The following is an 11,879-nucleotide window of genomic DNA, read 5'->3' on the forward strand; positions in this document are numbered from 1 at the left end:
CCAACATTAAATAAATAATTAAATCTAATTGGCTACATGGCTGTTTGGTTGAGATTAAAGAAATAAAAAACACCCTTTTAATCCGTTTCAGAACAAATGTATAGAACTATATTAAGCAGAGCTGCACGATTAATCACAAAAACTGCTCTCTTAATTCAAAGACCCACACGATCTTATTCGTAAATGACACCGATTCGGCTCTGTCTATTAAACCTTCAAGTACGATCACAGCGAACATTCAGATGTGTGTTGGCGCTGACACAGGGTATTGTTATTAAAATACTGTACAATAATTCATATCACATAAGTACTGCGAAATAAACGTATAGCTCGGATAAACACTAAAGTTAACGGCAACGATCGAAACAGAACAAATTAACTTTTAAAAGTAACTTCAAATAACGATTATATGAATGACATTGTTACACCAGTAGGTGGCGACAAGTGACTGTTAAAAACGTGACTGAATCATTAATTCAAGAGATTCATTCAGAAACGCTGATTCATCCAGTGATTAAACAAATTAAGTCTTCATGAGAGAGTCATTGAATCATTCTTTCAATCCTATTTTTTTTTTTTAAATAATTCATTCAAATTAAACATTTTAAATTCACTGCAGCAATTATCATTTGTCAGAACCTCTAGTAAATGCCATTTTGTTTAGTTGTCTGATCAGAATCATGATCTCTATTTGAAACACACAAAAAATGTTTTTCCTAATTTACCAAGAAACGTGCAGCTCTAATATTTTAGGCCTACGTTCAGGGGTTGGACAATGAAGCAGAAACACTGGCCAGTATAGTGTTGGAGGATTCATGCCTTTATGTGTGCGGCCAATCTGGACTGATTCTACATTCCATCAGTAAGAGGATAGTGTGAAGGTGGAATTAGCAGAGCAACAGCACAGCGGGTCATAAAATACTGCAATCCACACAACATAATGGGAGATATATCAGAGTTCAGGTTGGTGATCATCTGTGACCAGAGGACAGCAGGTCTTTGTGGTTTATCGAGAGTTATGTTATCCAGGGTAATAATGTCAGCATACCGTCACATGGACGAATCACATCCAACAGTAGCAACTGTCGACACAAGAGGAAGCGGTCTGAAAGGGATGTCTGGATACTAACCCGGATTGTCTCCAAAAAACATAAAACCACAGCTCCCCAACTCACTGCGCACCTCGACTCTCAATATTCATGGTCAGACTGCTATAGCCAAACCTCTGGGTCACTCGTGCCAATGTCAAACTTTCATTTGAGTCAACAGTGCAAATTTTGGGCAATATGAAACATATTGTTCTCTGATGAGTCCACCTTCACGGTCTCTCCTTCATCCGTGTGATATACGATGTGGAGAAAACCCAAAGTGGGTGATTTTTTGTGGCCCAACTTCAATTATTATTGATAATAGTGGTGATATGGCCAAAAATTATCATGATAATATTTTTTTAATATCATTCAATATCAATAATTATCACAATAACATCAAATCTTTATTTCTTTAAAATTTAAAGGCAGATTTGTGTTCCTAAGTGAAAGTTGTAGAAACCAGACCGTTATTTTTTTTTTTTTTTTTTTAACTCTTCTTTATTGCCAGAACATGACAAACACTTAAACTAAATAAACAGATTAATCTTACTGGAAAAATCAATTTCTTCATGTGCCAGCGTGATTATTGTTTGAAACAGGCGTGTGTTGCCTGGCTTTGATGATGTGTATCTAATATTACCGGTACATGGTTTGTCTCTTAGAAATGCACATTTTGAGGAAAATATTTTCGGAAGAGCGAGTCAGAAAACATTTCCCTCATATATATATACACACACACAACCATACACACGGTGACCTGGCCGCTGTTCTGGAAGAGTAACGGCTCAAAATCCCACTGAAGGACAAGTATCTGTCATTCCCAAGACAAACGGATCCTGAATTGGCCACGAAAGGAAGCCCAACACCATAATAATAAATGATTGTGGTCTAAACCAGGTGTTTCCATTTCATTTTCCAACCCCTGTATCTACAACACTGAAAAAATAAATAAATCAAGCTATAACTTTTTTATTGCCCAGCTGTAGCAGCTTTACGGGGGTCAGTAAACCACGGCAGAAGAGCCACGGGAGGTGGTCATATCAGAGACGGCCCATCAGGCCAGACCTTTATGTGGCTTCACACATCTCTCTGATGTCAGTCGCTCGCTGCTGCTCTGTCAGCCTGAAAGACTTCATAAAGGAAACGCAGATCTATTATTCATTAAATCAGCCGAACTATACAAAATCAGACAATGACATTTACAAAACACACTAAGAGATCAAGTGTGTTTGTTACTTTACATATTCCTGTATATGCACTTGTCTTTGGGGGGGGGGGGGGGGGGAATAAACCATAAAGAAGGTAAACGCACAGAAGTTGTGAATCTGTTAAACATAATAAATTGATTTGCAACCTACTTTCTTTCATTTCCCCTGACAGAGCTGAAACTGTGGTCACGTATATAGGACACTGAAAACCCCCTCGTTTAACGTCAATATTTCACTCCCAATCTATTTTTATGACAATAAAAATGCTGGTAGACAGGTGCACACATTAAACATCTCTTCAGTCTGTAATTTAACCTTAAACTAAATGTAAACTGCATTTCAGTATAGACAAAATACATCATTATTCAGGCAATATGTGCATTACTATCAATGTTCAACGCTTTTAAACAGTCCTTTCGTTTTTAAAGATTGTATGTGAACAAAATCCACAGATGTACGAATGTAACCTTTGAGACAAACACTGTATAATAATCCAAATGGCTGCTCAACACACTTAAGGACAAAGTTTAAACACTGAGGCGGCCTGCAGACACCGCCCTGCCAAAATTACGGATACTACAGCGAAGGCTGGGCTCATGAATATTAATTTAATCCTGCCGACGTTTCCTTGAAACGCGCGTCACGTGACCTCATTAATATTTAAAATCCACGCCTTCCGTTACAGTAGAACTCGCTCATTCGTCGGCTGCCTCTGCCAATCAGCGGCGGACGTCACCTTGCGTACTTAATATTCATGATACGCCAATTCTTCACCATAGTAAGAATCGTAAATTCGCGTCAGAAAAAAAAAGAAGGAACTAGAAAACGCATCGCGCCGCTCAAACTAGACAGGAAGGAAATTAGCTTTGATTATATATTCAGGGGGTTTTAGCATTGGGTTTCTTTTGTTAATGAAGTCAGGAGTCTCTTTGGAAACATAAGACAGGGTTGTGTGTACAAATGATTCCTTTAACATTTAATCTGTGCTCAGGCAAAGATTGCGTTAATCTCCAGCTCGCTCTCCGTTAAGCGCACGCGCTTAGCGTCAGATTCAGGTCGGTTTAACACCCGCTGCCAGGCGCGATTCAATAAATCGGGATTTACACAGGAAAAACAAAAAAAGAAAATCATACACGTTTTTCTACCACTATTAATTTAGTTGCAGATTATGCCCAAGGAAAATTATATAGATACGGCGTATTAGCTATTTATTTATATATATCAAGTTGCAGCTGAGATCCAGGAAGTTCCTCCTCATGCTAGCAAGCTAATGCTACTATAATAGACCATTATTTCCAACGGCAGGAAGTTTTATATATAAAAAAAGTTCAATATGCTTTCAATCAGACTCCTAACATCATTGACAAAATCACGAATTCATACAATAAAACAGAAAATTGTGTGAATGTTTATCTCAGCAACAGAAGTTCTGAAAAAATTCCCTTCGACTTCTTGGCCCTTTATTCTCTGTCAATATCTAATGTCACAACACGACTTTACATCATCTCGCCGGTCATTGTATGGATGGACATGTCTAGATTAAAAACTGCAACTTTCCCGAGCACAATATCAGAAAACATGCTGTCAGACTCGCTTAGGAAACCCAATCCCAGAGTTTAATCTCTAGATTACTCTTATTTTACATGAAAAAGGCAAAATCTCGAGCTTGGAAATGCTCGTTAACTTTGATGTTCCGCTACAGGCTTCGGACAACGCCTGATGACCAATTCCGACAAAACTGGGTTATCAAAACGAAACTGGAGAACACGAAACCCTCCAGTCTGATCCGTGGCATTAAATGCATGCTTAATTTCACCTTGACCATCTTTATAAAGGGCTGTACGAGCAGTTTGTGGAGCAGGAAGGAAATGCATGTTTCAACTTGCTGTCTTGTGTCAACCTGCCGTTGCTACCGAGCTACGAAAGATGCAAAACTACCGGGAAAAAATGTCAACGCAAGCGAAAACGCTGTCGTGTCCCTCTCTGAGAGTGTTATATGAGATGTTCGCGGTGTTTCTGTTGTGGAAACTTACCGTGGACCTGCGGGTACTGCGAGTTTATAGGTTAGAGAAAGCTTCCCTGACTTCTCAATGGCGCGATGAGGGAGCGGCGGCGATGCCAGCCAGAGCGACTCACTTCCGGGAATATCGTCACGCGCCTGACGCTTTCTGCGCATGCGCAACAACACCCGCCTCCCTCTTGTCGAGCTCAAACGAGACAAAGTGGTGGGAATTCAATTAATTCGTGGAGAATGCAGACATCCCAACCTGCACAAAGTCATTTCCGGGAGTCAAGAAATCTCCAACGGGGGGGGGGATTCGGTTCTGATTAGTTCGGTTCGAGAAATCTCCAACGGGGGGGGGGGGGGGGTTCTGATTAATTCGGTTCGAAAGTAGAGATAAAATCCCGAGGCACACACGCACACTAGCGCACACACGCAAGGTCTCTCGCTCCCTCTCTCTGCCGTGCGCGCGCTACGCTTGCGCGCTCTTTCTTCCGGGAGATTTTAACTGATTTGCGGGCATCAGGGAGCCGCTATCAATATGCGGGAGACTCCCGGAACTTCCGGGAGACTTGGGATGTCTGAGAATGATACAATAGCAGACTTTTTTTCTCGATTTCTAAGGTGTCACTTTGTAGTTTGTGCATTTAAATGTGTGTCGTGTCATACATCGCTATTATACTAACGTAAACATTACTGATCTGCTTAGTGGCGCGATCGAATCATTGTTTTGAACCTGTGATCCGGAGCGCGAATCAAACTGCCAGTCACGTGATCTCAGTTAACGAGGCGTTACGTCACAGCAGTATCGAAAATTCGCGATCGGCGATCTCGATAAACCTGTAAACCACCAGTGTTTCTGTTCTCGAATCAGTTTGATAAATTTGTATACATGCGATGACATTTGTTCAATAAAAAGCGGCAGTTAATGGTCTCTTATCTGCCTGATTAGCTCTCCATAAAACGACCAAAACAAGCTATAATTTAATTAGATTATACACATTTCATACTGTATTAGATGATTTGTTAGTAGCATTTCATACATAACTCCTAGCTAGCCAATCAGAAACCTGTATTATTCATTAATGTGCCTTCTTACATTTCATAAATGGCTGAGTTTCAGGAAAGGGGCATGTGACTTTAAAAACAGAAGTAACTGCAAAACGTACAATAACATGATATTCACCACATTTGTAAGACAAATGTTCTTAAAGCTTCTTGCCATTAATTTTGTGTAGCAACTGACACTTAGACCAAAACATTGCAGCTTTTAAAGGGGTTACAATACCCAATATAACTCATTTAACTCACAAAAGCATGTTACATTCAATCATAAAGGCAAAAGACAAATGTAGACATCTAGTGGAAGGCAGGAGTAGTGTGCTTTGTCAATTCATTTGTACACCTCAAATGCTGAATAAACGTATGACTGACTAGTGTTTGCAATTCTCTATTGAGATGTTAAGTGCAAAATGTGCATGAGGAGAAAAGCAGAGCCATCATGTGGTTACTAAATACTGCAGGTTTTTATTTCAATGATCTACACAAGGATGGTTAAAGATAAGAACATCCCTTAAAATCCTACAGTCCAACCAGGTTTTCTCAGAAAAAAAAAATTGAAACGAAATAAAACAAAGTAGGTAAAAAACAAGCATTTTAAAAGGAGAAAGTCTGTTACACAAATTTAAATCACTTCTGAAGACGTGTAAAACATCCGGCATGTTCAAAGCTATTACAACGATGACCACTCTTCCCATGTTGGAACAGCAGGGAACGTAGCTTAATGTGTTGGTATTTAGCTGGTATCCATCTGTTAGAAGAACAAAGAAAGCAAAAGGAAATTAGTACCAGATTTGACGTAAAAAAAAAGCAGTTTACAGGGTTCACAAACCTTGGTTAACTTCAAATTCAAGGACTTTCCAAGCCCAATACCCTCAAGTTCAAGGACTTAAAGTACCTCACATGGGAAACACGCGCGTAACTAATGCAAATCAAGTAAGCTAGTATGCATATGCCACCAAGTGTTGGCGAGATAACACATTAGCGGACCGGAGGAAATGTGATTTTTTTTTTTTTTTTTTTCAGAAAACTTCTTGCACAACAAAATTCAAGCACTTTCCAATCCATAAATTTTTTTTTACAATGCACAAACTTTCAAGGACCTGTGGGAACCGATTTTAAAAGCCTCTCTGAATGCATCAACACACCCTGGCATTGTAGGCATCTAGCTGGGCGTCGAGCTCTTCCGCGGAGAGCTGCTGTTTGCTGCTGCCGCCACGACCGCCTCGACCACGACCTCTGGATCCTCCACCGCCTCCACCACCACCTCCACGTCCCCCACGACCTTTCTGTGTGCCAAAGCTTCCGATTCGGTTTCTGTTCATGCCGCCACCTCCTCCACGATTGAGACTGTTGGGAAGGAAATAAAAAATTCAGTCATGGGGAAACATTAGAAAATACAAGGCAAAAGACAAAACCCATTTTTTTTTTATGCTTACCCCTGCATCGGAGTCCGCCTCTGTGCATCAATCTGTGATGTAACAAGCTGAATGTTCATTGGGCGACCTAAAAGAGAGTATACACAACTGAAAACTGCTGCCAAACTCACAAACAATCTTTCCCATGACTCAAGATTATTGGATAAGAAATCCCTTCTAAAGGCTCCGATACACTTAAAAGCGAAATCGAACAAACTTATGTGACGCCAATGAGCAAAATCAGGCCAAAACGAAGTTGGTTTACAGTTACCAAGTGATTAGGGTTTGCAAAGTTTTTTGGGGCTTCAAAATCTAAGGAACCATTCAATCCCGTTATAAAGCTTGGAATAGCCAGGACATTTATTAAATATACCTCTGTTTGGCTGAGAGAATAAAGTCATACACATAGGATGGCTTGAGGGCGAGTGAATTATGGGATCATTTTTGGGTCAACTATCCCTTTAAACTGCCGTTTTCTCACCACTGTCACTTTTGCTGCATGTTTATTTTGTTATTGAGAGGAAAGTGCGCACATTTGCGCACATTTACATACATTTGAACGCCGCTCTCAGCAGTGCGGACGGCATCAGGGTGTTCGCTAACAGTATAAGCAGAGGTATTTCAAACCCAAAGCGAAGAACATAACTTAGCAAGTACATCAATGCCTGTATAAAAAGGTACCATGGGAGCTTGTAGGATGCACACTTACCGTCAAGGGGAACACCGTTGTACTGCTTCATGGCTTTCAGGGCGTCTGCTTTCCTCTCGAAGTGAACGTCCGCAGTGCCAAGGCTGCGTCCCGACCGATCGTAGTGTACCGCTGCTTTCTTTAGAGTGCCGAATTCTGCGAAGAGCTCCTGTAGCGAAAACAAACCAATCATAAGATGCCGAAAAATAGCAATTTCTCAAAGACGTACACTTCTAAACCGACACCTACCTGAATGTCTGCATCAGAGACGCCGAAGTCAAGATTGGACACGAGGAGTTTTCCTCCCGTCTCCACGCCCGCTCCTCCGCCTCCACCGCCGCCTCCGCCAGCGTTCGCACTGTAGCCGTTGTCGAACAGGTCATGCTGCCACTTGTCTGGGAGCTGCTTGGGCTGCAACAGATGAGAGAGAACGCACCTGCTGACTTCGGGTCCCCAGTCTGTCACTGACAGTCCACTCGGCTGGGTGTTGGGGCAAGCAGGGGGCTCCGCTTCAACAAGGCCAGGGACACCCAGTGCGCTCACTGCCATTTCCAGAAATCCCTGCCCACCCCATCACTACAAACAAGTAAACCATGCCAGCTCCGGAAACAGAGTTCAAATCATGTTCTAACTCTACTGGATGGATGTGCAATTCACTCGATCTCAGTGGAGGCAAGCTTAACCCTCTGGTGCTCTGTGGTTGTTTTAGACCAAAAACAACAAAAAATGGTTTAAGAAATTAAACCCTTGGTATGTGGGGAGGACAAAAATAAATTGCTTGTGATCAAATTATGGGAAATGATGGGAAACTATTAACAAATTGAGGGGGTAAAACCAGCAAATCAGCCACAATGTAGTCTGACAAGGTCTGACTATATTCTTTGAAAATGATATCCAAATCCTAAATAATAAATAAAGCAACTAAGAAATACAGAGCATTATACTTTTAACCACTTATAGTAGCATTTTATATCCCTCATTAAAGTTAACCATGGTTTTATTATAGTAAGTGTAGTATACCTATACAGCCAGTTTTATTACAAATACCATGTTTAAACTATGGTTAGTGTAGCAAACAACTAATAATCATGGTTGAATTCCAATAACCATTTGTGGTAAAATCATGGTTATTTTTTGTAAGGGATGAAAATAAATTGTGCATAACTTAGAGGAATAGTGTAGCATCAACTCAAAACACACATAATGTAATTTCATATAAACAGTTATGCTGATAGTTGACCGCTTAGCATCAAAAGTAAGTAAAACCAGAGGGTTAATTTAAATGTAGTAACAGTTTTACAAGAGCAGGTTAACAACAAATGAGCCCATGGTAGCCTATTGTTTCAAACACCAGTATTGCCCTAAGTAACTTCCCACCCCTTTGGTAGCAAGCTAGCTACCAGCATCCCCAAGAGTCTCTTGCCGTTCATCCAAGCGAATCCCAGCAGGCCTCCGTGAGGTGGATGTGGACGATCCACTGGTCTCCGGTGAGGAGCGGCACAGTAAAGTCCAAAACACGGTGAAAACGAGGCGACCGAAAGTGTCCATGATGGAGCGTCCATTTTGAGCCCACGCCATTTTGGCGTGCTTAAATAAACAAAGCCCTCACTAAAAGCTCAAACTAATAAATTAGGAGAGGTGAACCTCCTTTAATTCCCGGACAAAGATGGCCAAAGTCCGTTTATCCCGTACGGATCCAGCACTATGTAACTTATCTTTCTGCTTTAAAATGATACTGGACCATGAAACCCCTCCCAAAAAACAAACAAAGCCGAATTCCACCGAGGAGGAAAGGCCTTCTTAAAGCTGGGCTTTAATGCACAAAAAAAAGGTAGAATCTTCAATCATCTGAAGGATGTTTCACCACGTGAAGACTGATGTTGTCGAACACAAAGAAAGGTTAGGCTCAATGAAAGGCATCCGCCGTCCTCAAAATGGCGTCGACGGCCTCTGGGAGGATGAAGAGGAGAGACACACACGCTTCTTCTTCACGACCCACGGGGTTTGAGGCTCACACGAAGGGCAAGAGAACTTAGGGAGAGAACACATTATGCACAATATACATCTAACGAGCTTCCCCGAACTACACTCCCAGAGAAGCTCCAGGGGCACGAGCTCGCCGCCATGTTTGCTGGCAGCCTAGAAAGACAAAAACGGGGCTTCATCCACTGGCATGTGGATGCGCCCGTGATTTTTCTCCGCTTTCTCCTACCCTGCTGTACGGCGTAGGTCTGCTTCTTCCGCGGCTCAGGTTCTGGCGGCTCCTCATGGGGCCCGATCCCCCGCCGCGGCCTCCAAAGCCTCCGCCTGTATTTCCGAGCCGTCCGCCGGCGCCGCCTCCTCCTCGGGCGCCTGTTCCTGCGCGGCCCCCGCGGCCTCCTCTCCCGCCGCGCCCGCCTCCGCGCTGCCGGTTTTGCTTTATAATGTCGTCTAAGGACATATCCATCTTGTCTGCCATCGCCTGGCCTTTGTTAATGCTAAACACTTAAATCAACTAAAACAAAAAAACAGCACGTTTGAAGTGTACTACACTGCCCCTGCGCTACCGCTCGCTCACAAGAGAGGAAAGAAACAACACGGACGTGCTCGCGCCGGGTGACGCATTTATAGTGGGAACGCTGATGACGTCTGCAAGACGAGCGCTTCCGGTTTAAATTCCTCACGCGAAGGAAAGCGGTTTATTTATTTATTATGATTTAAAAGCAACGCGAGACTCATTTTTTACAGTCTATGGACTCAATGCTGTAGATTTTCTTTAAAAAATGTTATAAGTTAGTGTAAGGGTTTTGATTGTCTCACTGACTTTCGGTTTTCGAGCTTTCCAAACTCGTCGAAATACTAATAGTAAACCTCACGAACAAAATTACAGTTTTTATGAATGAGAATAACCAATATTTACATGGATGTTATACATAGATGCAATTTTAATCAAGACCATTGATCTTTTATTGTGATTTAATAGCAACGCGAGACTCAAACGTTGTAGATTTTAAGTTCTACAAAAATATTATAAGTTAGTGGAAGAGTTATGATTTTCACACTGACTTTTTAGTCCAGTAATTTTTTGAAAAAAGGTAGGACAAATTGCAACAGAAGCAAACTCAACTGATTTTGTATCCTCCCGAGTATGGAAAAAAAAAAGCCCCGAAGAATCCCATTAGGGGAAAGTTTCGAAAAAGACCCAAATATACCCCATTCATTCTTTTATCACGTGAATAGGGTAAAAAAAATTGGGACTGTTTCTGGGGATTCACTTTTTATTTGACCTACCTTTTGTCTTCTGCATTCCCCTTACCCCTGTCTCCTGTTCTTCCCTCAGACTCGTCCCCCAGAAACAGTCCAACAGTGCAATAATAATTAATAAAGGCTGGTTTCTAAAGTACTTCTTCCTGCCTCTATGTATTAATGCTCACGGGTAGCCTAAATGGGTTCCATTCAGACCTTAACATTCAGTATTTTACGGTTAGACTATGTGTCAACAAGATTCAACAAGACATTTTCACCTGGCTATACCAATGTTTAGACCTGTTGTGGTATTTATGCAAATTAGCACATATGTAATTAGATTATGCACTGTTTGTGAGAAAAAAATGAATAGGTGTATGAATGGGGTGTATTTGGGTCTTTTTTGAAACTTTCCCCTAATGGGATTCTTCGGGACTTTTTCTTTTCTTACTCAGGACATATTGAGGATACAAAATCAGTTGAGTTTGCTTCTGTTGCAATTTGTCCTAGGTTGACCCCAATTTTGGCTTAAAATGACTGGACTATTTGGGCATATTGGTTTTCGACCTTTCCAAACTAGTATATATATATATATATATATATATATATATGAAACATAGAAGAAGCATACATATATGTATGAGAAGAGTTCGGATGCAAAAGCCTCTAAGTACCATCTGAAATGTTCTTCTATACTGATAATTTTTTTTCAGTAAAAATTACTGAAATCAGTTCAGTAATTTTACTTAAATGGAAATGAAAATTTACTGAACTTAAATATACAAGCTTGATAAAATGATCATTCTAGAAGAAAATTTCAGATGGCACTTGAATATGAACTCTTCTCATATATAAAAGTAAATATACTAATTGTAAGCCTCACTAAAATTAGTTTTTATGAATGAGAATAACCACTATATACATTAATATATTATATATAGATGCAATTTTAATCGACCATTGATATTTGCTCTATTTTCAAAGTATTCACTTAATGTTTTTAATCACAGCATCACATTTAGACAAGGACCCATTCTAAAGGCATACATTTAGTAGATTCTGCAATATTTTTATTTTGCTGGATTTTTTTTTGGGGGGGGGGACAAAAGCCATAAAATGGGATGTTTGAATAACCTTTGTTCATTTTCCCTGAAATGATTTATCCTCCTTATGATTCATGTCTGAAAC

General features: G+C 40.8%; 2 protein-coding genes across 2 annotated transcripts in view; both read right to left on the reverse strand.

Moving 5' to 3' along the window:
• The window catches only part of arhgdia (Rho GDP dissociation inhibitor (GDI) alpha), a 30,207-nt gene extending 25,407 nt beyond the window's left edge, over positions 1-4,800 (reverse strand). Inside the window, exon 1 of the mRNA XM_081368648.1 lies at positions 4,333-4,800. The gene's annotated coding sequence lies outside the window, so the exon portion shown is untranslated. The remainder of the gene's footprint in view (positions 1-4,332) is intronic.
• A 1,003-nt stretch (positions 4,801-5,803) lies between these two features.
• alyref (Aly/REF export factor) lies at positions 5,804-10,125 on the reverse strand. The gene is made up of 6 exons (XM_081369976.1): positions 9,679-10,125; positions 7,716-7,877; positions 7,488-7,635; positions 6,800-6,866; positions 6,509-6,710; positions 5,804-6,111 (listed from the first exon to the last, which is right to left on the reverse strand). Exons 1-6 carry the CDS (start codon positions 9,922-9,924, stop codon positions 6,097-6,099), a joined length of 840 nt encoding a protein of 279 aa, XP_081226102.1. The 5' UTR covers positions 9,925-10,125; the 3' UTR covers positions 5,804-6,096.
• Positions 10,126-11,879: the final 1,754 nt, after the last annotated feature.

Source organism: Scardinius erythrophthalmus, assembly GCF_964197995.2.
Source record: "Scardinius erythrophthalmus genome assembly, chromosome: 1".
Lineage (NCBI taxonomy): Eukaryota > Metazoa > Chordata > Actinopteri > Cypriniformes > Leuciscidae > Scardinius > Scardinius erythrophthalmus.

Coding starts and splice junctions, on each gene's coding strand:
- alyref (XM_081369976.1), bottom strand. CDS start 9,924: ATGGCAGACAAGATGGATATGTCCTTAGACGACATTATAAAGCAAAAC. Junction 6,867..7,487: donor CAACGGTGTTCCCCTTGACG/GTAAGTGTGCAT, acceptor ACTCTCTTTTAG/GTCGCCCAATGAACATTCAG. Junction 6,711..6,799: donor AGGCGGACTCCGATGCAGGG/GTAAGCATAAAA, acceptor CCTTCCCAACAG/TCTCAATCGTGGAGGAGGTG.